We start from the raw sequence: 27,937 nt of genomic DNA, 5'->3' as shown, positions 1-27,937 counted from the left end.
CAATGTTCTACCGATGTCACTACAAGATGTTTTACTGCATGAGAGAATGGCGATGTACTTCCAACATGACGGATGTTCGGCACATAGCTCGCGTGCGGTTGAGGCGGGATTGAATAGCATATTTCATGACAGGTGGATTGGTCGTCGAAGCACCATACCATGGCCTGCACGTTCACCGGATCTGACGTCCCCGGATTTCTTACTGTGGGGAAAGTTGACGGATATTTGCTATCGTCATCCACCGACAACGCCTGACAACATGCGTCAGCGCATTGTCAATGCATGTGCAAACATTACGGAAGGCGAACTACTCGCTGTTCAGAGGAATGTCGTTACACGTATTACTAAATGCATTAAATTGGCGAACATCATTTCGTGCATTTTTTGCATTAATGTGGTATTTATACGTAATCATGCTGTAACAGTATGCGTTCTGAGAAATGATCAGTTGACAAGTGTATATGTATCACACTGGAACAACCGAAATAAAATGTTCAAACGTACCTACGTTCTGTATTTTAATTTAATAAACCTACCTGTTACCAACTGTTCGTCTAAAATTGTAAGCCATATGTTTGTGACTATTACAGAGCCATCTATCACAAAGCGAAAAAAGTAATCCAACTAAAACATTCGTATTTCTTTACGTACTACACGAATATGTAATAAAAATGGGGGTTCCTATTCAAAAACCGCAGTTGATATCCGTTTGTCCTATGGCAGCGCCATCTAGCGTGCCAACCATAGCGCCATCTGGTTTCCCCCTTCAAGCTAGACGAGTTTCGTTCTTTGTAGCTTTTTCGTTTGACGCTTATTTCGTGAGATATTTGGCCCGATCACGATCAATGGACCACCCTGTATACTCCGCTAACCACCAAGCGGTGTGTGGTGGAGGGTACAGAGGGTACAATTCGCGTAAAATCGTATTCTCCCCCCCCCCCCCCCCCCCCCCCGCTGTTCCACTCGCGGATCGCGCGAGGGAAAAACGACTGAATGGCTCAGTAGGAGCTCTTATTTCCCTTATCTTTGAATGGTGATCATTGCGCTATTTGAAAGTTGGTGGTAATAATACATATTTATATTGTATCGTGGGTAATCAAACATTCCCAATTGAGAACGATGCAGGAGCATCTTCATTGCCCCTGCAGAATGCGGCTGAGAATTGTCTTGAAGAAGAAAACGCTCGACAGTTATGTAATGTTGGCTGCATAGCTTCAGGATTGTTCTAGGTATCTGTATGTCCTCCCTGTGTGCTCAGGATTAAAAAGAAAGACGTGACGCGATCAACTGGCATACTAGAGACACTGCCCAACACACCTGTGCAAAACTTCATCAGATTTTCACTGTGGTTTCCATTTTGCGACCGATCGTTCCTTACTTTCCAAATAACCCTCGTACAGTAGGGCTAAAGCGAGGTCTGCGAGAAAGACAGGCCACGGCACGTACGTCAAGCAGGTAGGGCTGCGCTCGCTCGTTCAACTTAGTAGAGAAACTACATACCTGCACCTGTTAACTCTAACTGGGTGTGTACGTACAAAAGACAACTGCATCTTCTACTGGAATCCGCTATTATGGAATCTTACTGTTATTAGTCCTACAATGATCGGAAGTCTATAGGCCTACTTATAATTTGGTACGTCTGTACTGGGGTACAGTAAAATTATAATCATGCCAAAATGATCATCAGTTGCATAAGGCACCACTTCTTGTAGGAAATGAGGAATGTTCAGGAGAAGAGACTAAATTCTGTAAACAAGCCATTATACCCTTTATATCGAGTACTGATCTTACATTAAATTTTGTTGTAGTATTGATAATCAGTTGCGTTGTTGTTGTGGTCTTCAGTCCTGAGATTGATTTGATGCAGCTCTCCATGCTAATCTATCCTGTGCAAGCAACTTCATCTCCCAGTACCTACTACAACCTACATCCTTCTGAATCTTCTTAGTGTATTCATCTCTCGGTCTCCCTCTACGATTTTTACCGTCCACGCTGCCCTCCAATACTAAATTTGTGATCCCTTGATGCCTCAAAACGTGTCCTATCAACCGATCCCTTCTTTTAGTCAAGTTGTGCCACAAACTTCTCTTCTCCCCAATCCTATTCCATACCTCCTCATTAGTTGTGTGATCTACCCACCTAATCTTCAACATTCTTCTGTACCACCACATTTCGAAAGCTTCTATTGTCTTCTTGTCCAAACTATTTATTGTCCATGTTTCACTTCCATACATGCCTACACTCCATAGGAATACTTACAGAAACGACTTCCTGACACTTAAATCTATACTCGATGTTAACATATTTCTCTTGTTCAGAAATGCTTTCCTTGTCATTGCCAGTCTACATTTTATATCCTCTCTACTTCGACCATCATCAGTCATTTTGCTCCCCAAATAGCAAAACTCCTTTAGTACTTTAAGTGTCTCATTTCCTAATCTAATTCCTTCAGAATCACCCGAATTAATTCGACTACATTCCATTATCCTCATTTTGCTTTTGTTGATGTTCATCGTATATCCTCCTTTCAAGACACTGCCCATTCCGTTCAACTGCTCTTCCAAGTCCTTTGCTATCTCTGACAGAAATACAATGTCATCGGTGAACCTCAAAGTTTTTATTTCTTCTCCCTGGATTTTAATACCTACTCCAAATTTTTTTTGTTCCCTTTAGTGCTTGTTCAATATACAGACTGAATAACATAGGGGAGAGGCTACAACCCTGTCTCACTCCCTTCCCAACCACTGCTTCCCTTTCATGCCACTCGAGTCTTATAACTGCCATCTGGTTTCTGTACAAATTGTAAATAGCCTTTCGCTCCCTTTATTTTACCCTGCCACCTTCAGAATTTGAAAGAGAGTATTCCAGTCAACATTGTCAAAAGCTTTCTCTAAGTCTACAAATGCTAGAAACGTAGGTTTGCCTTTCCTTAATCTTTCTTCTAAGATAAGTCGTAAGGTCAGTATTGCCTCACGTGTTCCAACATTTCTACGGAATCCAAACTGACCTTCCCGAGGTCGGCTTCTACCAGTTTTTCCATTCGTCTGTAAACAATTCGCGTTAGTATTTTGCAGCTGTGACTTATTAAACTGATTCTTCGGTAATTTTCACATCTGTCAACACCTGCTTTCTTTGGGATTGGAATTATTATATTCTTCTTGAAGTCGGTATTTCGCCTGTCTCATACATCTTGCTTACCAGATAGTAGAGTTTTGTCAGGACTGGCTCTCCCAAGGCCGTCAGTAGTTCTAATGGAATGTTGTCTACTCCCGGGCCTTGTTTCGACTCAGGTCTTTCAGTGCTCTGTCAAACTCTTCACGCAGTATCATATCTCCCATTTCATCTTCATCTATATCCTCTTCAATTTCCATAATATTGTCCTCAAGTACATCGCCGTTGTATAGACCCTCTATATACTCCTTCCACCTTTCTGCTTTCCCCTCTTTGCTTAGAACTGGATTTGCATCTGAGCTCTTGATATTCATACAAGTGGCTCTCTTTTCTCCAAAGGTCTCCTTAATTTTGCAGTAGGCTGTATCTATCTTACCCGTAGTGATATACGCCTCTACATCCTTAAATTTGTCCTCTAGTCATCCCTGCTTAGCCATTTTGCACTTCCTGTCAGTCTCATTTTTGAGTCGTTTGTATTCCTTTTTCCCTGCTTCATTTCCTACTGATTATCATTTACTGCATTTTTATATAAGGAGAGAATATAAAAATGCATTAAATGATAATCAGTAGGACTTCATAATAGCAGATTCCAGTCGAATATGCAATTCTCGTTAGTATGCACACGCCGTGCTGTGGGTTAACAGGTTTACAAGCGCATTTTGTCTGCTGAGCTGAGCGAGCGAGCGAGTGAGTGAATTCCGGACTACCTTCCTGATGTACGCGCCGCGGCCTGTCTTTCTTGTGAGCCTCGGTCTAACGTAAGTGACTGAGTGGCAAATACTGTCTAGATAAATTTTGCAGTTAATTCGTTGAATGTGTACACATTTCCAGCAGAGTTCAACTACAGATAAGATTTCTTTATGACAGTGAGAGTCATTTCCTCCGGATTAAACAGCTCTAATCACATATCGTACTTATTAAAAACTGATTACAGTATGAAATTTTACTACATAAAACGCGTGCAGGAAATATACGACTTACAACACTTTGGGATTATCTTCAGGAGTGAAATCCTCCTATTCATAAGCAAAACAAAATGTTATTCATATACAGTCATTATTTACAGTCTTTATTACTGGACATTAAAATGGGATGCACTCACCCTGCACTTTTATGACGTCTTGAAGTCTGCAGGAGACACTTTCTGTGAGGTACCTAAATGTCTGTGCGGATATGGAAGCTCATTCTTCAAGAGCCGAAACTAGAGAAAGTAGTGATGAAACTTACTGGCAGATTAAAACTGTGGGCTAACCCAGTACTCGAACTCGGGACCTTCGCCTTTTGTGCGCTCTACCGACTGAACTACCCAAGCACGACGCAGGACCTATTCCCACCTCTTTATTTCCGTCAGTACCTCGTCTTCTGCCTTCCAAAACTTCACAGAAGCTTTCCTGCCTTGCAAGACTAGCACGCTTGGAAGAAGGATATTGCGAAGACATAGCTTAAGCACAGCCTGCAGAAGAATCTATGAAGTTTGGAAGATAGGAGATGGGGCACTGGCGGAAGTAAAGCTGTGAGGACGGGTTGTGAGTCGTGCTTGGAGAGTGCAGCCGGTAGAGCACTTGTTTGTGATAGGCAAAGGTCCCGCATTCGAGTCCCGGTCTGGCACACAGTTTTAATCTGCCATAAAGCTTCGTATCAACGCACACTCGACTGCAGAGTGAAAATTTCATTCTGAAAAGTGGTGATGTTGGACACTATGGGCTGGAGCGAAGTCTACGTTCTAACCCAGCCCAAATGTGTTCAATGTTTTTAGAGTTATGTTTATATGTTACCTTATCCCACCCCTTGAGCGTGAATTAAAAATGCAGAAAATATTCTGTAGACCATATGCTGCTATGCACATCGAATCAAGAACCATTGATTTCTACACGTGTGAGCCCCACAACTTCGACGTAATTTCTGAAGCCCAAAACCATTTTAATATCCTCCATAGGCTGTCAAATTCTTTTTTACAAAGTATGACCTTTATTGCATCGTGTTTGAGCCTGTGGCTATTTTCAAATGCAGTTGTGTCGGTGATCTGTGTGTCATATTTAAAAAAAATATACCTAGTGCTATTTTTTCACACACACACACATACACACGTCGAAAATCTCCGTGTGTGTTCTTGTACATCACACACATCGTACGGGAACGCATTTTGTAACATGTCATGTAACTGAACTATTGTTGACAAACGGTTTCTAAGTCTTTCTAAAGACTGTGTACTTCTGTAAAGCGAAAGGACATGCTACTATATACACTAGTATCGCCCGTTTTCGAAATTTGGCCAAGTGTATTTATAAAGTAAAGAATGTCAAATTTTTGTAAATGATGAATTGGAATTGTTACCTTGACATTATGAAGATTTTCCGTTCTTACGTGATGACCTCTTTCTCTATGTTCAGGTATGTAACATTTCAAATCACCGAAAGATTTAACTCTATTTGATGCAACATGATCATGCATAAAAATTGGCTGCCTTAATAAAATCCAAACGGTTCCGAATGTTTCACTCTGTGACTTTTTAATGGTAAGTCCATATTCAGAAATAATTAGAAATTGTTTTCTTTGAAGCTCAAAAGCTAAAATAATACCAGAATAGGTCATATTTATACATAGAATTCGCTTATTTTGCGCGATTCGAGTTACAACTCGGCAATCAATAGCCGTGTTATACTGTGTAAACATTTAACACACATTCAGGTTCCATCAACTAATGTTTCTTCTAATAAGAAGAACAATGAAATTAATTTTAAATTTTTAGATTATGCGATGGTAAACTACTTACTGCCAGAGAATTCACTACTGAATAATGCTCAATAATTCTGCAATCATTATCACAAATTATTTATCATCACTGTGCACCTGGCAAGCCATTGAATATGTCGGTATTTGTTACGGAGCAAAGTAACTGAGGATGGTCGAAGTAGAGAGGATATAAAACGTAAACTGGAAATGGCAAGGAAAGCGTTTCTGAAGAAGAGAAATTTGTTAACATTGAGTATAGATTTAAGAGTCAGGAAGTCTTTTCTGAAAGTATTTGTATCGAGTGTATCCATGTATGGAAGTGAAACGTGGACGATAAATAGTATGGACAAGAGGAGAATAGAAGCTTTCGAAATGTGGTGCTGCAGAAGAATGCTGAAGATTAAATGGGTAGATCATATAACTAATGAGGAGGTATTGAATAGAATTGGGGAGAAGAGAAATTCGTGGCACAACTTGACTAATTGTTGTTGTTGTGGTCTTCAGTCCAGAGACTGGTTGGATGCAGCTCTCCATGCTACTCTATCTAATGCAAGCTTCTTCATCTCCTAGTACCTACTGCAACCTACATCCTTCTGAATCTGCGTAGTGTAGTCATCTCTTGGTCTCCCTCTACGATTTTTACCCTCCACGCTGCCCTCCAATACTAAATTGGTGATCCCTTGATGCCTCAGAACATGTCCTACCAACCGATCCCTTCTTCTGGTCAAGTTGTGCCACTAACTTCTCTTCTCCCCAATCCTATTCAATACTTCCTCATTAGTTATGTGACCTACCCATCTAACCTTCAGCATTCTTCTGTAGCACCACATTTCGAAAGCTTCTATTCTCTTCTTGTCCAAACTATTTATCATCCATGTTTCACTTGTTTGTCCGGCACTGGTATTTCTTGCACGCCGCTGATACTGACTGCGACATGGTATGAGTTGGACCTTGTTCTCTGAGGTCTGCACAAAGAAACAATTTTTAAAACAATGTATATGCACAGCCGGAAATTAGCTCTGCTGTGCAATAGTATTTTCCAAAATGGGAATGTGTAATTTAACCCATTGTGCAAGGTTTACCTCTAATTGAAAGAGTCGAAGCTATGCCACCAAAGGCTGTTGCAATGCAAGGAAGATTGAGCGAATTTGATTTGTGAATAATCGCAGTTCTCGTGAATATTTCACCACAACCTGCATTAGCGGTTAAGCAAAACACATTTGAGACAGTTCCATGGCACTGAACTTCACGAATAACACAATCGATTATAATACGCTGATCACAATTAACTCTTTCGCAAAGTTCACTAAATTGTAACTCTTCATCGATTATACTTAAAATATCTACTTCGGGAAATTTTGGCATTAACACTGGAACAAGTAATCCAAGAAATTAATATGTTGAACGATGACCATCCGGCAGCGGTGGCCGAGCGGTTCTAGGCGCCTCAGTCCGGAACCGCGCGACTGCTACGGTCGCAGGCTCGAATCCTGCCTCGGGAATGGATGTGTGTGATGTCCTTAGGTTAGTTATGTTTAAATAGTTCTAAGTTCTAGGGGACTGATGACCACAGATGTTAAGTCCCATAGTGCTCAGAGCCATTTGAACCATTTGATGACCATTCAAAAGATCTGAGTGCTCTGTTGCAAGAAATTTGTTTACTGTAATCTCTTAAGAATTGTACACAAAGAAATATTCTGCTTTCAAGCCACAATGATAAGACATCTGCTGATACGTTCACTGCACAAATTACAGTAATGAAATGACGCATATCCTTCGGCATATCCAATGCTTTACTTCGCGTAAACATTCTCGCCATTCATTCATTATCATTGGAAGCAATAGTGCGACCATGATATGCTTCAATAACTGTACTGTAAACAACTCCGTTATAAATTCTAACACCGTCAAAAGATTTAGGGCCGCAAACATGGAATAACAGGAAATTTATATGAAAACGCTCTATGTATCTCGGAGGCACTAAATTCTTGCATGTAACCTCATACTCTGTTCTTCCTTTTTTTTCATCATTTACCAAAACTTAGTACAAATGAATTTCAGCGTAGTCATAAACATTCACCGATTGATCATTTCACTTAATACAAAGAATAGTGATAATTTGGTTTGTTTAACGTTTTCAACTCCCCCCATTCTTGTCCTTCTCTGAAGTAAATATTTTATCTTCGTGGTAAATGAATATCAAGCCTAATGATATGTGCGACTGAAATTCTCTTGAAATTCACAATTACGACATACTGTTTCAGCTGATCTAGCGTAACAGCCACTCAAGAAATTGTTCACTTCATCTGTATGAATTTCATTTCCATTTGTCGTTTCATTGCTTAATTCTGTAGTCGCGCTATTATCCTTTATTACTTATTTCTAAGTGTATTTAACACTTTTAACTGTATTGCAAACTTCAGCATTCACATGGCAATCAAATTTAGTAAGTAAATATGGACTGTATTATACAACGTAACGATTTTCAAGTGATTTTCCTCGAACATTAACGCTAATACCATCGTCACGCCATCTGCACAACACATATCCTTAACTGATTCTCATGTGGTTTCATTGAAATCTTTACGACTTGTTTCTGTCCATTGTCATCTCTCATAGAAACAGAATTTTGATTAAGTGCGTCATATGGAAGATGCATCATATGTTTTGTAACATATCGTATAATTTGCAATGTGTTTGAATGTCAGTAATTTCTGCACATACGACTTTATCAATATCAACCATTTCAACTATTTTACCGATTTAATCTAAAGTGATTAAAATGTGGGCTTATGGCACCCTCTTTCTTGAAATTCTATTGTGTAAATGATTGTCTCACCTTTGCCAAAAATGTGTTTCTCTATTATTGGATGAACTAATTATTTTAATTTAGTCTTGGATACTCATACAATAATTTCTGGACGGAAATTAGATTCATTTCGATCAATATTTTTAACAGTTTAGGATTGCTCATTACAGTAACATGTAAAGCAGATCTGAAATGTTGAACAGTGACCTATGTCCAAATAATTTTGATATATGTCTCCTGGAGAACTATTAAATTAAGATGGTAAAATAATTCTTCTTCTGATATTTACACTATAATTCAGTTTAGTTCTAAATGATCACATAAGTTCTAAATTTTTGACCTTTGAATGGACTGATTTAGCATTATGAAACGGAATCTTGTATCGTCAATGCTTATATACAGCGTAATTATAATTAAAGTTAAACTTTCAAAACGCTGTAGAAATAACAACACTGTTCAGTATGACGCCAAATTGCAACGGAATATTATCGGAGAAATGGGAAAACGTATGGCAGACGACAAAAATAGTGTGAAAATTGATCACTAGATGGCGCTGTTTGTGTCAGAATACATAACTGAAAACACCTGTTACGACCCACTGAAGTTGGTATAAAGACGCCGGGTGCACGGCTTTTCCTCCTTTCGCGTCTGCGACGTTCATCGTAATTGTCTGAATGCAGGATCGCGGTCTGCTTGTAAAGTTGTATTACAAGAATAATGATTGTGCACACGTCGCGCTGCAGAAGTTCCGGAAACTGAAGGGTTTGAAAAAAGGCGTTGGTCCGATGACTGCCGTGGGTCCGGAGAAAATGATTCGGAAATGCGAAAAGAGAGGTTCTTTTGGTGTGCGACCTGGTAGAGGGATGGAACGAATTGATTCGACGCCAGTGGAAGCTGTGGCCACAGCAATGCAGAAGGAGACGAGTGGTGGTGTGCAAACGTGTAGTGCACGGAGAATTGGCCGAACATTGGACACACCCGTGAGCACGGTGCTTAAAATCCTACGAAACATTCTCCTTTGCTATCCATTCAAAATTACCCATGTGCACTAGATTTTTCCTGTTGACCTGCCAGAAAGAGAGAGACCTCTGCTTTAGAATTTCTTGCTCGCGTGGAAGTGGGCAATGACTAGCCGTGGAAGATTTTGTGGACAGACGAAGCCCACTTCTATCTGACAGGATATGTCAATACATAGAATTGTCGAATGTGGGCAAAGGAAAATCCACGCGCAAATCAACCAGTACCACTTCATCCCGAAAAGGTCACTGTGTGGTGCGGCTTTACGGCATCGTTTACCATACGACCATATTTTTTTGGAAAAGACAGTTGATTCCGGTCGGGTTACCTGTACCGTCCCTGGTAAACGCTTTGAGCGTCTTTTGCGCAACCACGTCATTCCAGTTATCAAACGCCGTGGATGTGTGGATGGTGTCATTTTAATGCAAGTTGGCGCACCTCCGCACATTGCAAATCCAATTAAGCAGCTACTGAAGGGTCATATTTACTAAAATTATCAGCCGCCATTTCCCTACAACCTGGCCGTCCCTATCACCTGATCTTAATCCGTTTAAGTTCTGGCTATGGGTCTATCAGAAAGATGTTGTGTTCAGTGTTCCGATTGCAAACTTAGCTGCATAGGAGATATGAATTGCTCAACACATTCTGAAAGTGACCCCGAAAACACTTCGATCAGTTGTGGAACATGTTGTTTCTCGATTTAAATCTGTTGCAGAAGACGGTGGACAGCATATTGAACATGTTTTGCGCCAGTCACACGGAAATTAATAATCCGATTTGATTTTGACTGATGCTTTTTAAGTGGTGTTTGCCCTCAGGACAATTAAAAACCGATGTAATTGACGCTTTTTATGCAGTTTTCGGCCTCAGGACAATTTAAAACCGTTTTTTCCCATCCGATGCGATATGACCTTTCCGTGGTGTATGGACTTACGTAACTAACACTATCAAACCTGTACACCCATGCACACTGAGTAGTACAGTTTGTTTAACGTAAAACGTACACATTAGCCATTGTTGTATGATTCATTTTTCATTTGTAGTTGACCACTGTTAAATTATGATGCTTACAGCACCATCTATTGCTACATTTTGTAACTATTTATTTTTCTTCTGCCATAAGTTTTCCCCCTTCTCCGATAACATTCCGCTGCAATTTGACGTCATTCTTAACAGTGGCTTTATTTCTAAAGCTGTTTGAAAGTTTAATTTTAATTATAATCGCCCTGTACATATCTATAATCCATAGTAAAAATACTTTATGTGAATGATGTGAAAGACTAAAATCATCTCTAATATTCGAGAAGCATGCATGTAGCGACATAGTAACTTTAATCTGATGGAATTACATTTTCCTGGATACTATTTGTAGACTGTCTCGCACTGGAGAAATAACGTACAAAAGAATTCGCATGTTCTGATTCGATAGGGTAGTGTCGTGCGGTCGACAGGAAAGAACTAATGATCAAGTTTGAACACACTTTATTTAGCAAAAACGCCTTCTTGCCGTGCACTAATTTGCAAACGCAAGAACAACAAGAAACGCAACAGTTCTTGTGATGCCAAAAGCCATATAAGAGTACAAGACAATCAAAAGAAATAACAACCAAAATACTACGCTACACAATTACAAAGTGGCGTTACGCCCTACAAGATAGAACTTTCTACTGAAGGCTTCGGTGAGTATCTACTAGGCTAGAGTCGGTGTAGGTATTGGCTGGAGCTGTCCTAGTTGTAGATACACACTGCCGGTCTGACTCTGTTGCCGTGCTTCTAACATCGATTCGGTGGAGTGGTACACGTAGTCACATTAGTTACAATTGGTGGACCTCTGTCACATGGCTTTTCACGAATTAGTGCCGTGTTTATACGGAAAGTCTGTTTATGTTTACTTCCAGTGGCGAGATCTGCAATAGAGGTCGGCAGCCCACCTTGCTTGTCTGCCGCGTGCGCCCTCTTACTGATAAGGGGTCGCTACGAAAAAATAGCAATTTTAGGCATTACATTGGTATTAGTATTCAACGAGTGAATTGATTGTTCATGCAGTCATAGTGAACTGCAGTGTCGATGTCATAAAAATATACCTGTGCGTGACATGATTAACAAACATATGTAGGAATCACTGGACCCAGTAAATAATAAAAAAATGTTGTGTATCGTAAAATGATACACCCTACATAAAACTGTACTTTAAATTTTAGCCTAAGACCTAACCGTAGCAAATGTTCCGTTATAACTAAGAATATTATTGAAATATTTCTTTGATTTCTCTATAACTGTTCAATAATTCGGAGCGAGTCTTTTATACAGCAAGTTGAAAAATAAATTTTGCGTTTACAATGGCAAATCAACTTTTTTCCATATGACAGCACAACGTGAATGCCGTTCTATCACGTAAAGTGATCTCAGTTGCGAAATGTTTTGCATTGAAAAAATCTGCACTGTAAAGTTATCAAACCAAATTTATAACTCTCAAGATTATTAGAGATTGCACACAGTGGATATTTAAATTTATCTTTCTCAACAACAGAATAAACATTACAAATCTCCACATTATTCCTATAAGGAAAAATGGTCTGTCTAGCTGTTTGTCTTCCAGTCTAACATTTTAGTGTTCTTCTTCGAGACACAGCCTAAAACAATTTCCATCTAATAAAGGAAGTTGTAGATAATCAAAATAAAGAACTTTAAGATTAGGAACTTAATTCAAATTTTGTGGTGACGCCGGCAATTAACACAAAGTTAGTTCCGCTTATTCTCAGACAAAAGTAATGGAGAAAACGAGCATACCAACAATATTACGTACAGCCTGCGCTGACCCCAAAGACTTCATTACTATGATGTTTTGTTTTCCACTGGTGACAACACCAACGACCTAGCAGTTGTGCCTTTTTAGCTGCATGTGTTACTGAAAATAATGCATCTGTTACATTATGTAGTAACATCCCAAGAATGCGATTTCACGAAAGGATGTTAAGTTCGTGTGTCATTGGAAACAATAGCATCTCATCAGTATATGGAGCAGAAGTTTGTGGCAGTGTCTGAGGCACAGAGGAAAGCTTATCTGGTGTATGTGTGCTTTCTTTTACCGCCCTTAATGGCTAAGTGCATATTTGAATTTTTTGTGCACATCTGTGGCAAAGCAGCTTTCGAATTGCACACGTTTCATTGGCCTCCATGGATGATTAATACAAAAAGTCGCGTACATGGATTTCGATATTCAGTTATTAATATAGCTATTAAGCAAGGAGTTAGAAGCTCTTTGTCAACAGTATTACACGTATTGACATGTTGCGAACTTGGTTCCTGTATGTGTTATGTTTTATTTTCGTCATTGTTATTTCATATCCGTCATGCCTTATAGAGAGGAGGGTATCCTGCCAGACGTCCAGTACCCTGATCTGCGACCAAAAGCTTTTAAATATAAACAAAGATATTAAAATCAGATTTAACTGCGCATATGTAAAAACTTTTATTATATCTATAAGAAAATGGTTGTATGATACTATTTACATAAAACAGAATGTTGTTTTTCGTCATATGCAGTATGTGGTGTGCAAGACTATACAATATTTTTCAGAGTCTTAGTAACAGACGTCTATGGGCGATAGATCACGTCATGGATAGAGAAAAATTAAAATCGCTCAAAAGAGGAAAGGCCGCTGGACCTGATGGGATACCAGTTCGATTTTACACAGAGTACGTGAAGGAACTTGCCCCCCTTCTTGCAGCGGTGTACCGTAGGTAGCGTTCCAAAGGATGGGAAAATGGCACAGGTCATCCCCGTTTTCAAGAACGGACGTCGAACAGATGTGCAGAACTATAGACCTATATCTCTAACGTCGATCAGTTGTAGAATTTTGGAACACGTATTATGTTCGAGTATAATGACTTTTCTGGAGACTAGAAATCTACTCTGTAGGAATCAGCATGGGTTTCGAAAAAGACGGTCGTGTGAAACCCAGCTCGCGCTATTCGTCCACGAGACTCAGAGGGCCATAGACACGGGTTCACTGGTAGATGCCGTGTTTCTTGACTTCCGCAAGGCGTTCGATACAGTTCCCCACAGTCGTTTAATGAACAAAGTAAGAGCATATGGACTATCAGACCAATTGTGTGATTGGATTGAAGAGTTCCTAGATAACACAACGCAGCATGTCATTCTCAATGGAGAGAAGTCTTCTAAAGTAAGAGTGATTTCAGGTGTGCCGCAGGGGAGTGTCATAGGACCGTTGCTATTCACAATATACATAAATGACCTTGTGGATGACATCGGAAGTTCACTGAGGCTTTTTGCAGATGATGCTGTGGCGTATCGAGAGGTTGTAACAATGGAAAATTGTACTGAAATGCAGGTGGATCTGCAGCGAATTGACGCATGGTGCAGGGAATGGCAATTGAATCTCAATGTAGACAAGTGTAATGTGCTGCGAATACATAGAAAGATAGATCCCTTATCATGTAGCTACAAAATAACAGGTCAGCAACTGGCAGCAGTTAATTCCATAAATTATCTGGAAGTACGCATTAGGAGTGATTTAAAATGGAATGATCATATAAAGTTGATGGTCGGTAAATTAGATGCTAGAGACTGAGATTCACTGGTAGAATCCTAAGGAAATGAGATCTGAAAACAAAGTAAGTAAGTTACAGTACGCTAGTTCACCTACTGCTTGAATACTGCTCAGCAGTGTGGGATCCGTAGCAGATGGGGTTGATAGAGGAGAGAGAGAATATCCAACGTAGAGCAGCGCGCTTCGTTACAGGATCATTAAGTAATCGCGAAAGCGGTACGGAGATGATAGATAAACTCCAGTGGAAGACTCTGCAGGAGAGACGCTCAGTAGCTCGGTACGGGCTTTTGTTAAAGTTTCGAGAACATACCTTCACCGAAGAGTCAAGCAGTATATTGCTCCCTCCTACGTATATCTCGCGAAGACACCATGAGGATAAAATCAGAGAGATCAGAGCCCACACAGAAGCATACCAACAATCCTTCTTTCCACGAACAATACGAGACTGGAATAGAAGGGAGAACCGATAGAGGTACTCAGGGTACCCTCCGCCACACACCGCCAGGTGGCTTGTGGAGTATGGATGTAGATGTAGATGGAGAACAACTTTTTGAAAAGACAAAATGTTAATTAACCCTTAGTGGCGGTGCTAGGATTCCTTCTGGACTGGTTACGCCGCTTACAGGCAGCAGTGCATAGGCACTCTGCGACGTTTGTATGCAATGTGTGTTGCTAGTCATCCAGTCACATGCTCCGCGCAAAAGGAAGCAGGCCGAGTAAAGCTGACGTTGCTCATGAACTTCTAAAATATCTTTTTCTTGTTAGACACTCATTCTTAAAGTTTTACTATTGAAAATCACTGAGTCTGTTTACTGGGGGTACACAGTATGCGGCACACGTGGTTAATAGAACCCGCTTGCTTGGTGAAATCTCGTCATCCTACGGCTGACGAGTCCTAAAGGATGTCTGTCGTCGCCAGGGCACGTCAGCGAACATTCTGTCCTAACAAAGTGATCTGTCACTCCTACACTGTTGCAAATACGTTCCAACATCCTCTGTACACAAATAATAGTCGATGTATAGGTGTGGGAACAAGTCTCTGTTCTCTCGCAGCACTAATTAGTTTTCAGTGTCACACCCACCCACCCACCTACCCTCACACCCACCCACCCCCCACCTCCCCCCCCCACCCCCCACACACACATCACCAATCACCAACGCATCTGCATTTGAAAATGACCATACGCCGTCAATGGCCAGTAATGTTATATATGACGTAATAAAGATCGTTCTGTATAGGGAACAAAGAAAAGCGTAAATCGTTTAACGAGACATTGAAGAACCTGAAGGTATTATTCCCCAACAAAAGCTGTAAACAAATGCTATAACTTTTTTCCTGTTCATCTTCATGAACAGAAACTATAGTAAAGTGAACTGGTATTATTTATATTCGTGTTTGTCTGTGCTGTAATGCTGAACAATACAAGTGATGTAATTACAGAAACGAGGTCCGATAAAAAATAAGTCACTTAAACTGTGAAACTGCATTTTTAATTAACAAAATAATAAGAAAAACAAAACTGTAGACTAAACACGCTATCCTGTGAAACTGTGTTGTGCAGTACAGTGAGCAGTGCTACAGTTCATGACGTCACAATACATGACTTACAATTCCAGCACACAAATTTCAGTGGATGAAAACGCTACATAGAATTATTAACCAAATTATAAAAGAATAAATCACCAAAATTTTTCTTTGAAAATGCCCTATGAATTTACGTACGCAGTCTGACTGGCACATTTCTAGACGCGGAATAGTACACACGCAAATGTAACACTGCACTGTGAGAACAACTCTCTAGTTATGAAATGGAATCTGAAATAAACTTTACCAAAAACTGTCTGATAACTAAATGATCTAACTGTAATCTAACTGCACTGTAAAACCGGCCGTAAAAATCTGTATGGCTTACCTGTGGCAAAGGAAACTTTGCACTGCTCGAAGTGCTAAGCAGGAAAGAGAAAACCTTAGGTAAAAGAACGCAAGGAAGTGCGTATATTCTAAACAGATCATGCTATGCTTTTACGTTGTGCAGCTGTGTTCCACTCCGTACAATTCGGCGACGCACATTGTGAGGAGACGATGCAGGAATTTGAACTTGGAAACTGACCTTTAAGAAACAGTACTGCGAAAAGAAACTCATTCTAACAAACATCTACACAAAATTTATCCTTCATAACAAATTTTACTCAGCCAAAATTATTTACTGATTTTGTAAAAGAGTGGTAAAATCTAATATCTCTGAGTGCAGTCTATGTGAATAGAAAACTTTGCTAACTCTCGTCTCTGAAACCAGCTAACATAAACCAATAAAGAGAGACTCCATTGATAGCTTCCGTTTGTCACATACGTTGTAATTACCCGCAAGCAACCAATGCAGCAACAACATTACCACATAATCTTCACTTGTTAGATTAATGTTTACAAAATAATAATTCACAATTCATCCTTTTTATTTTTATCTCTGTGCTCTGCAGTCCATTTGCATCCGCTCAATAGCATTGGCAACACCCTATCCTTTCATTAACTGCACTTATAATGCTTACTGCAACGAATCTGCAACTAACAACGAAAGATCACACTGCTTGTACTCAGAAAATCTGTGGCCTAACATATCCACTATCGAAAACTACTATTTGTAAAATATGCAGTATTCGCGTGTGAAATATGACACATTGAATGAAAATAGAGTTTATATCATTCTTCTTCAATAACAAAAATAAACTAGAAACCTTGTAGCGCATTACATAAGACAACGAAGTCCTGATCTGCAGAATCCAGTGATGTGAATACCCGAGAAAAACTCACGTCTCCCTACGGTATTTGCATTCGTACAATGACTTGTGAACCACACGTTGCCGTCAGTGGCTTATGTAGAGCTACCGACATGAAGCTACAACAACGCACGTAACTTGTACAATCATGCGTCTTTTTTTCCTGTCGTCAAAATATAAAGTGCAGTCAAATTAAAAGGTCCCTTACCACCTACAGACTTTATTACTGGGTAGAGCTACATATAATGACCATGGGCGTTGAGGCGCTAGTCCAACCTTGGCACGAGATGATAAATGTCCTGGAAGAAGAACTCTTTGGGTTGAGTATGGAACCACTCTGTCACAGCTTGCTGCACCTCTTCATCCGACCTACAGCGGTGCCCCAGAAGGTGTTTCTTGAGTTGCCCCAACAACGTGGAAATGACAGGGACTGAGGTCAGAACTCCACACTTAGACGACGCCAAAGGATCCTGTGTTTGTTTGGCAACGGGAGCCTGGGCATTGCCGCACAATAAGATGACTTCCTTTGTGAGGTTACCCTGGCGTTTATTCTTGATTGCTAGCCTCAGCCGACGGAGAACGTCGCAGTACTTGCTGGCGTTTGTTGTCTCCCGTTTGGGTAGGAACTCCACTAGTAGAGGCCCCTGCTCATAGAAGAACACAGTCACCATGGCCTTAGCTGCCGTTGCTATGGAAGGATTTCCTTTGCTTTAGGCAACGCTGCATGCTTCCATTGCATACTCTCTCGTTTGGATTCCAGTTAAACAGTGGACATATGGATTCATCTCCGGCAGTGATCCTGGAAAGGAAATCGTCGTTCTCGTTTGGTATCGCGTCAAATGGCTTAGTGATGTTCCCACTCTGTTGTCACCATTCCTCGAACAAACATTTGGGGACGCAGTGAGCTCGAACCAAGTCTGTTATCTCAATGGCATGCACACTGCGATGGAATAGCTTTACGTGTGTACTAATAGCATCCAAGGTGACCCTTCTATCAGTTTCAAAGCAACTGTTAATAGCAACAACAATCTCGTGAAGAATATGATTCGTCACCTGCCCAGTTTGCGCATCACCCGTCACTGTATCCCTGCCACCATGAAAACGCAGATACCACTTACCAACGGTTTTTTTTTTTTCTGAAACACACCTCGTCCCATACACACTATGAATTCTGGTGTGTATGGCTGCTGGACGGACATCTTTCGCACAAAGAAAGCTTATCACGCCTAGCTGTTTTTCTTTGGTAACGTTCGTCACTGGCATTTCCGTTGGCGTGTCACGTGGCGCATCGTCATACCTTGGGGAAAGAAAGGTACAGTGATAAGTAAACAACCTCTATTAAAGTGCCACACTACGCCCATGCGCAACAAATGTAACTATTATGGGCTACACGTAGGTGGATATAACAAGCACACAGGACTAACACCTCCCTCAGCACGTTGTCTGGACCTTTTTATCTGACCGAGCCTTGTAGTTACATACTTAAAGAATGAGCGATAGGGGAGCAGATGCAGGAATCTTGCCTTCCTCCGAACTGTTACGAAGTGTCAAATGAGGGGCGTTTAAAGTCACTTTCGTGTTTGAGGTAAACCTTTTTCTATTTTTCGACATAGTCTCCTTTTAGATTTATACACTTCGTCCAACGCTGATATAATTTGTTGATCCCTTCAGAATAATACGAATTGTCCAAGTCTACAAAATAGCTATTACATGCTGCAATCACTTCCTCATTTGTAGAAAATCTTTGTCCTGCCAGCCAAATTGGGGAACAAATAGTAGTTCGAGGGAGCCAAGTCTGGAGAATAGGGGGGATGTGAAACGAATTGGAATCCTATTTCCATTAATTTTGCGACGACAACTGCTGAGGTATGTGCTGGTGCAGTGTCGTGATGGGAAACGAGTTTTTTGTGGTCAAATCGCCGGAGTTTTTCTTGCAGCTCGGTTTTCAAGCGGTCCAATAACGATGAATAATATGCACCTGTAATAGTTTTACCCCTTTTCAGATAGTCGATGAGGATTATCCCTTGCGAATCCCAAAAGACAGTCGCCATAACCTTTCCGATGGAAGGAATGGTCTTCGCCTTTTTTTGATGCAGATTCTCCCTTGGTAACCCATCGTTTAGATTGCTGTTTGGTCTCAGAAGCATAGTAATGTATCCATGTTTCATCCACAGTGACGAAACGACGCTTAAAGTCCTGCGGATTCTTCCTGAACAGCTGCAAACCATCCTTGCAACACTTCACACGATTCCGTTTTTTGTCAAGCTTGAGGCAATCGCGGAACCCATCTTGCTGATAGACTTCTCATGTCCAAATGTTTATGTAAGATATTATGTACCCGTCATTCTAGATGCCCACAGCACTAGCAGTCTCACTCACCTTAACTTTTCTGTCACCATATCGAGGATTTTATCAATGATTTGTGGACTGGTCACTTCCATAGGGCGTCCAGAACGTTCAGCATCACTTGTGCCCCTACGGCCACTCCGAAAATTTTGAAACCCCTTATAAAGTGTTCTAAACGTAGGTGCAGATTCACCGTAATGTTTATCAAGCTTGCCTTTAGTCTCCTGAGGCGTTTTTCCTTTCATAAACTAATGTTTAATCACCACACGAAATTATTTGTCGTCGGTTTTCTGACAGTCACTCGACTTCCTTGATTCATACGAATGTCGAACACAAAGAAATAGACCAATATCGCTGAAAGTTGGTGTGCGTTCTTTCCAAAGATGCTACTAACTAAACATGACCCTGATACACGACGGGAGTGCCACCTTTCTGACTTTGCACGGACTTTTGAAACGCCCTTATTACATGTGTCGTGTGGATAACTGTGAAGGGTGCTTGTGTAGTGTAGTGCTGGGTTTGTGTTGGGGAGAGGGTGAAACATGGTGGTGGCACATAGCCTAATCCTCTCGAATTGCTCCAAGGGGCCAGCCGAGACTAACATTACCATACATCGGGGGAATTTCCACCATCAGTATCGCATGCCCCCCCACTCCTGAGACACTACAGTGAGGTTTGGAATTTAAAACAGGCCACTCCTCTGCTCTTAAGTGTCATGCCTACAAAGACGTTGACTGGATAATAATTCCGCTGTTAAAAAATGTAGAAGATGAGGGATTCGTTGATTTTGAAACTACCAACCAACTTTCTTGTCCCATGCCTGTCATGTCTTGTTCCCTTCTCTGTGCTACGTAAATTTTCAAAGACCTACACGACCATCCAACGACGATTACTCATGAAGTACAAGACACAGGAAATTAAAATGGTATATGAAGGAATAAATGAAATCAAGCACTTACCTCGCTTCATCTTCTCTCCAGAGGTATAGTGCGTTCCTGTCAGGGTAAAATAGCATGGCAGACTTCATATCAGCACAATGAACATGATGCGCAAGTGACAGCTGAAGTCAAGGTAAATGAAATGAACAGATGGTTATATTTCATTACCTGACATCTGCGGTAAAAAGACGGGCCAAGAATGTCAATCACGTATGAAGACATTCCCAAGCATTTTTTGTGTAGCCCTGTATTCCACAGCTACCATTTGTAAGTGGACAATTAAACATAAAAGACAAAAAAACAATACAGGTCTCACAATGAATAGAGATGGATGAAAATGGAAAACAGTCTCACAAGTAAGCGTAATGTACATACACAATTTATGCAGCAAATGAATTGACAGCTAACAAAAACAAAATACACAGGTGGCTGTTTTCTTCTCATGATACTTGTGATCACTATACAAGAATGTGATCAAAGGTAAATTAATGCAGTCAGTGCTTGTTTCATGCTTTAAATATTACGAGGAGTGAACGTCAGCTTATGACAGTCTGAAACAAATTATTATGATTTCAAAAACAATGTTTATGTATGAGGATACAAGAAATATGCATTTATTAATGCTAACTTTAAATGCATATCTTGATTATTCAAGGAAAGTAACATTGTTTCCTAATAACGTAAAGACATGCACATTAAATATTTTCAAATAAATGCTATTGTTTTCAAAAAATAAGGTGCAAAATGACTTGAAAGCAACATATAATATAAAAACTGCAGTTGTCAGAAATAAAATTTACGTAATATGACATTAGAAACACATCTTAAAGTCGGTTTAAAATATTTCATGGGCAAGTGTCACATTACATTTACACACAATGACTCAGGGAAGCACATAATTTGTAGAGAATATTTGTTTGGTAATGAATTAAATTTGAGTGATACTGGATCATACTTGATTCCAGGCAAGGTGTTCAGTGGCGAATGTATTAACTATGAAAGACATTGTTCCACTAATTCCAGTTCATGAGACTAAATCATTGTTATGTAAACATGTCATTCACTTTGCTGAATATGCATGTATGTTTGCACTCATAATGCAAGAGCAACAGAAAAAGGGATACACTATTTGGCACATACATCAATACGGCCTTTGTAGACTAGCGCATCAGATGCAGCACAACTATACACACAAAACTGTGTGTCTCTGATACAGTGGGTAAGAGAACTCTTCTCAAGAGTACATCGAGGGCAAACTGAAGAGACCAGTGCACTGGAAGGTTTCGTTGATGAGTTAATGTTCAACAGTGATAGCACTAGTTTCCCCCAGTCTCACCTCTGAAGTTGTATCAATGTCTCCACCGCACCATTCTCAGCAACAGGTTTCCACTGTGTGGGCGGTCTGCATTGTTTTCCAGCTATGGTACCACCCCTAGGTTCTGACAGTTACCACAATGTTGGGTCATGGGGATGGAATTTGATATGCACTAGGTGGGCACGTCCCAAATCACGGCGTCTTGAATATCTCACAGGCATGACAGTCAATGTCAAAATTAAATTGTCATTTGTGTTAATGTTTCACGTGCATTCGCAACGAGAAAGAGTTTTTATTAGAATTTATCTCACTGTATTGTGAGTTTCCCCCATTGTGGAGCAAGGATAAAAACGAAAGATCACTTGCAGGTGCGAAAATGATAGATGTACTGTGTTGTTCCCAGCCATATATTATGCAGGAGGATGTTAAGAAGAAAATGAGTATACTATGGACAACATGAAACCTGTGGTGAAATAAAGTGAAAAAATCGAACCTCTCCCGTCTTCCACAAATGACACCTGTTCTCACGTTGTGTTTTGAAGAACTTCCATTAGGTTTTGATGACTATATTTATCTATGAGTTTCACCCATACCATCGTCTTGTCTTGTTTATCTACTATACATAGAGTGCTAAAGTTAGTGCAAGAAACTTTTTGTCTATAGTGGCAGTTATTCTCATTAGTATGAAAATACATAGTGACAGCTGCTTCAAAATTGAGGTTAAATTTGAAAGACGATGTTGCCGAGTCTCTGTGCTTGTTTGACAAACGCGTGGATAGGAATCAGCGAATCTGAGAGACAAGTTTGATCATTACCAGGAGCCCATAGACTGTTCGACTGCAATCATTCCTTTATGATGCTACTGGTTTTGAGGAAACAACATTGTAAAAAACGGCACAATGCCAATAGTGACGGCGGTGGGTCAACGGAGAACTCACACACCACTTGCTTGATTCTTAAACCGTCTTTCTTTCTTGTTTTCTTTTTTGGTTAATTTTTTCTTCGTCGCTACACCTTCACCCTTCGCGGGGACCTATCTCGCTGCGTCCTCGCCACAGCCCTGTCTTCAGAGGATCGTTTCTCTTTCGTTTTATTCACACTTCCGCAGCGCGCGTTTCGCTCTGGCTGCCCTGCCCCTGCTGTTGATTTCATTGACGGTTCTGCCGCAGGAGGACGCGTTGACGTGTGTGGATAGTGGTGGGCAGGAAATCGCGTATCTGTTAGAAATCACGGTGATTGAGAAGTCGCAGATATCACAATAACAACTGTACAGAATCTAACTGAGATTTCAGACACAATTAGCAGTCGCAAGTAGCATTTCACATTCAACGCCATGTGCCATCTGCTGGCCGAATTTCGTACTGCTTTCTATAAACCAGGTGTCATGCTATGGAATTAGCTGCGATTTCAGTGACAAGTCGCGGCTAGAAGTCGCAAATAGTAACTAAAAACCGCAGTTAACAGTGCCATTGTTAGCCTAAGTTCGTACTACGCTCTTTCTCTGCGATTCGCTGTCGAGTCCAACTGCGATTTCTGTGACAAATCGCAACTAGAAGTCGCAAGAAGCAATTAAAAAGCGAAGTTAACATTCATTGCCTAGTGCCATCTGTTGACCGATGTTCGTACTTCGTTATAAGAACCTTCTGTCTCACGAAATCGATGTACCGCGTGTGCAGATTATATGACAACATGCACATTCAGTACCAGTTATGGTTGGTCAAAGACAGCCGTGACTGTGAATGTATTATATCAATAAGAAGCAACATTGACTTTTTCTCCTGAAAATATCATTTGGAGATAATTAATCTAAAAAATGTGCTTGATTCTGCTTCGAATATGACAGTTCTGCTTAATACTACACATGCCTACAGGACTTTGCAATGTTAACACAGCAGAACTCAGACATCTGTATAAGCGTAATGAAAAGAAAACAATATTATTTAGTCATATTGTGAGCGTGGGGTTGCTATTCTGTTATTCTGCGCAATGGATTAATCGGAGATGTTCCCTTTACCCTGTGGCTCCTGCAAGATGCAATTTCCACCCCCACACTACTACAGAAGTCAGACAGACGCTCCTAACGTTCTAAAGAGAAATGCCTGAAAAACTTTCAGCAATAAATATCTTCTGGAGTCGTCCGCTGTAAGGAAATGACACAAAAATTCACAAAATTTCTTACGTAACTAGTGGGATACTTGGGTACTGGAGTAGTGCTAGTTAGTGTAAGAAAAACATGAAACTAACGGAAATTATTATATATTTTGCAAACATTTTGAGAAATCACAATGGCATTTTTAGTTACAAACTGAACCCATTATTTCCTGGTTCTTTTCGGAATGTGAAGTTACCTCTCAAGGATAGGATTCGCTAATGAAATTTCTATACAAAGTTTAAGATTGTTATTGACTTGGCAGAATGGCTGAGAGCCGCACCCATTCAACTTGAATAATTATCTGTTAGAATGTTGCTAGGAATGGTCGAGGCTGTCGTGTGTGAAATGCAGTGAAGTGTACTGTTGTGGAGGAAATATGGGGCTTGCAAGAGCTGTAGCGCACAATACCGTAAGCTGCGATGTCTGCTGTCTGTGCCACTCGCTGCTGACAAAAATAAAATAACTTTCGTTCTATTTGGATTGACCTTCGCCAATCATACTCTCCCAACGCCTTCATGAAGTTAAGGACTCCTATTCGCCCCTAGTCTAACTATTGGCATGGTACACCGGTCAGATAACCAGCCCACCATGATGCCACTCAAAAATTCGCTCGCAGGCGTTTAACTACAACTCTGTCCGTTCACACCACAAAAAAAGTGTAGCAGCCAATACAGTGAACAATGCCTAATCGCAGGGGCTCAATATAGAGTCGCACTTCTATTCGCCCTCGACAGAGGTGCTCTCCCAGTGAAGTACTGAGGAGAGACTTGTTCCTCGCTCTTTGAGTACATGTACAAGCGCACACGCCCTCGGTACGTGTTCTCGCACCAAGAGCGACAACGGAACGGCCCCTCTCCACGCCAGATGTGAAGTGGTATATGTTTCGGTCTCTTCCATTACTCCTTCAGCTCAAGGCGTCAGAAATATCGTCTGCCAATCTGCATTGCTCTTCTAAAACTGGAGAATGACGTTTCGTTTAAGGCGACCAACCCGGAAATCTGTAGTATCAGCGTTTGGCGTTTGCTGTCTCTCTGTGAAAATCTCTGAAACTGCGTGTTATGTGTAAAGAATGTGTAGGCTGGCCACTCCCACACAATGTAGCGGAATTTGCTTTTAAAGCGAACAAGGGATCGTTCCTGCTTTCACTCGGGCACACGCTGTCTGCTCTATGGGCGGTCACCGGCCGACGTAGATGGGTTGGGACCGGCCTCCTGGCGTGCGGTCGCCTCTCTCGAACTGAAAGCTCCTGTGACCGTCGTGTCTGGAATGTATGTGTGTATGCCAGCCTCGAGTATTTCATCCATGGTGCGCACTTGCGATTTATTAGTTATTTGCATATCGTTTACATGAATTCATACAACACTGACTTTATCTTATCGAGTTTGGGTTCGAAAGAAGCGTCTTGACGTGCGGAATATGATTGTGAGGGCGGAATATGTAAGGAATGAAGGTCAGGAGACCACTACGTCTTACAATATGAACTCCTCACTTTTGTTCCGACACAGTTCAAGACGCTGGAGAAAAATTTTACACGTGGTGTTCTACATGGCAAATAGCTTTTCCTGCGTTATCCTCAAGCATTGCACTTAAACTATTCCTGATTTCACTGGAAGATCCGTACTTCCCACTTTCATATCAACAGCCTGAAAACGCATACTGTAAACCTCGGGCTATGTTACGGGTCATCGTCACCACACCAAGATTAGGGGGAAAGGGGGAGGGGGGGCGGCATGTCACTCTCTAACAAGTATTTACCAATAATTAAGTGGCGGAATATGGTATAGGATGGCTTAACAGGGGGAAGATGAGATTTTCATTACTCACTCACTGTATTCAACATTTATTTTTCATTTCTTTAAAATCGCATAATAACTTCAATTAAACACAGTTCAACCAGTCATTCTGCACACTTATTTGATAATTATGGCATTTTAAACTGCAAATCCTCTAAGAGTTGTCGTGAATCCTGACGATTCTCTCTCAAGAGCCTTGATGTGGACAAACAAGTACAGCGACCAGTCATCAGAGTCAGAACTGCATCTGCAAAATCATAAGGATTAGTAAACATTTTTGCTGTAACTAATTACAAGCAATGTAATTGGCAGAGTAGTATTTCTAGTATTTCCTGTGATGAAAAGCATTCAGTGGGGGATGTTTCACATTTGCAAGAACAATCTCACTTAAGTAATTTAGTTCATCGAAACAATTAGAAACTAACCTTTCGTCTGATGAAGACAGTCTAAAGATGCAGTGGTAATTTCTCCAGATCTGTTGACAATGATATTTTGATTACCGCTATACTAAGTGAATGAAATGTAGTTCGGGTGCCTGTGAACATAACAACACGAACTATTACGGTACTGCATGGATTCTTACCTATTAATTGCACTATTGCCCACCATTGTGTGTTGATTGCGCTGCGCAGGTCGCCAACGCCACTGATGCAGGTGGTGGGGGTGTGGGCGGCGTTGTGCGCTTGCGCACTGGGCGCGCCCTGCCCGCTGCCGGACGGCTCGGAGGCGTCGCTGGCGGCCCTGCTGCGGCTGCGGCACGGCGCCAACTGCTCGCGCGTCTCTCTGCAGGGCCTGCAGCAGCACGCCGCGCTGCTCGCCGCCGCCGACGCCGCCAACGCCGAGGCGCCCGCCGGAGCCCTCAAGATCGGTATGTACTGCCTAGGGCCGCCCAGCTTCAAGTAGCAAATCTATATGATACCATAATTCTCATGATGCTACACTACTGGCCTTAAAATTGCTACACCAAGAAGAAATGCAGATGATAAGCGGGCATTCATTGGACAAATACATTATACTAGAACTGACATGTGATTACATTTTCACGCAATTTGGGTGCATAGATCCTGAGAAATCAGTATCCATAACAACCACCTCTGGCCGTAATAAGGGTCTTGATACGCCTGGGCATTGCGTCAAACAGAGCTTGTATGGCGTGTACAGGTACAGCTACCCATGCAGCTTCAACATGATACCACCGTTCATAGAGAGTAGTGACTGGCGTATTCTGACGAGCCAGTTGCTCGGTCATCATTGACCAGATGTTTTCAATTGGTGAGAGATCTGGAGAATGTGCTGGCCAGGGCACGAGTAGAACATTTTCAGTATCCAGGAAGGTCCGTACAGGACCTGCAACATGTGGCTGTGCATTATCCTGCTGAAATGTAGGGTTTAGCAGGGATCGAATGAAGGGTAGAGCCACAGGTCGAAACACATCTGAAATGTAACGTCCACTGTTCAAAGTGCCGTCAGTGCGAACAAGAGGTGACCGAGACGTGTAACCAATGGCACCCCATACCATCACGGCGGGTGATACGCCAGTATGGCGATGAAGAATACACGCTTCCAATGTGCGTTCACCGCGATGTCGCCAAACATGGATGCGACCATCATGATGCTGTAAACAGAGCCTGGATTCATTCGAAAAAATTACATATTGCCATTCGTGCAGCCAGGTTCGTCATTGAGTACACCACCACAGGCGCCCCGGTCTGTGATGCACCGTCAAGGGTAAACGAAGCCATGTCTCTGGGCTGATAGTCCGTACTGCTGCAAACGTCGTCGAACTGTTCGTGCAGATGGTTGTTGTCTTGCAGACGTCCCCATCTGTTGACTCAGGGATCGAGACTTGACTGCACGATTCGTTACAGCCGTGCGGATGACTTTCATCTCGACTGCTAGTGATACGAGGCAGTTGGGATCGAGCACGGCGTTCCGTATTACCCTCCTGAAACATCCGATTCCATATTCTGCTAACAGTCATTGGATCTCGAGGAACGCTAGCAGCAATGTCGCGATACGATAAACCGCAATCGCGATAGGCTACAATCCGACCTTTATCAAAATCGGAAACGTGATGGTACGCATTTCTCCTCCTTACACGAGGTATCACAGCAACGTTTCACCAGACACCGCCGGTCAACTGCATTTTGGGTATGAGAAATCTGCTGGAAACTTTCCTCATGTCATTCCGTTGTAGGTGTCGCCACCGGCGCCAACCTTGCGTGAATGCTCTGAAAAGCTAATCATTTGCATATCACAGCATGTTCATCCTGTCCGTTAAATTTCGGGTCTGTAGCACGTCATCTTCGTGGTG

The 27,937-nt window shown here is 41.4% G+C and overlaps 1 protein-coding gene across 1 annotated transcript in view; it reads left to right on the top strand.

Moving 5' to 3' along the window:
• The window catches only part of LOC126355330 (uncharacterized), a 423,957-nt gene that overhangs the window by 145,709 nt on the left and 250,311 nt on the right, over positions 1–27,937 (top strand). Inside the window, exon 2 of the mRNA XM_050005624.1 lies at positions 26,256–26,491. Within this exon, the coding sequence (XP_049861581.1) occupies positions 26,256–26,491 (236 nt within the window). The remainder of the gene's footprint in view (positions 1–26,255; positions 26,492–27,937) is intronic.

This window comes from Schistocerca gregaria, chromosome 3 (genome assembly GCF_023897955.1).
Source record: "Schistocerca gregaria isolate iqSchGreg1 chromosome 3, iqSchGreg1.2, whole genome shotgun sequence".
Lineage (NCBI taxonomy): Eukaryota > Metazoa > Arthropoda > Insecta > Orthoptera > Acrididae > Schistocerca > Schistocerca gregaria.
Note: the sequence above shows the minus strand (reverse complement) of the source record. Positions and strands in the feature narration are given on the sequence as shown.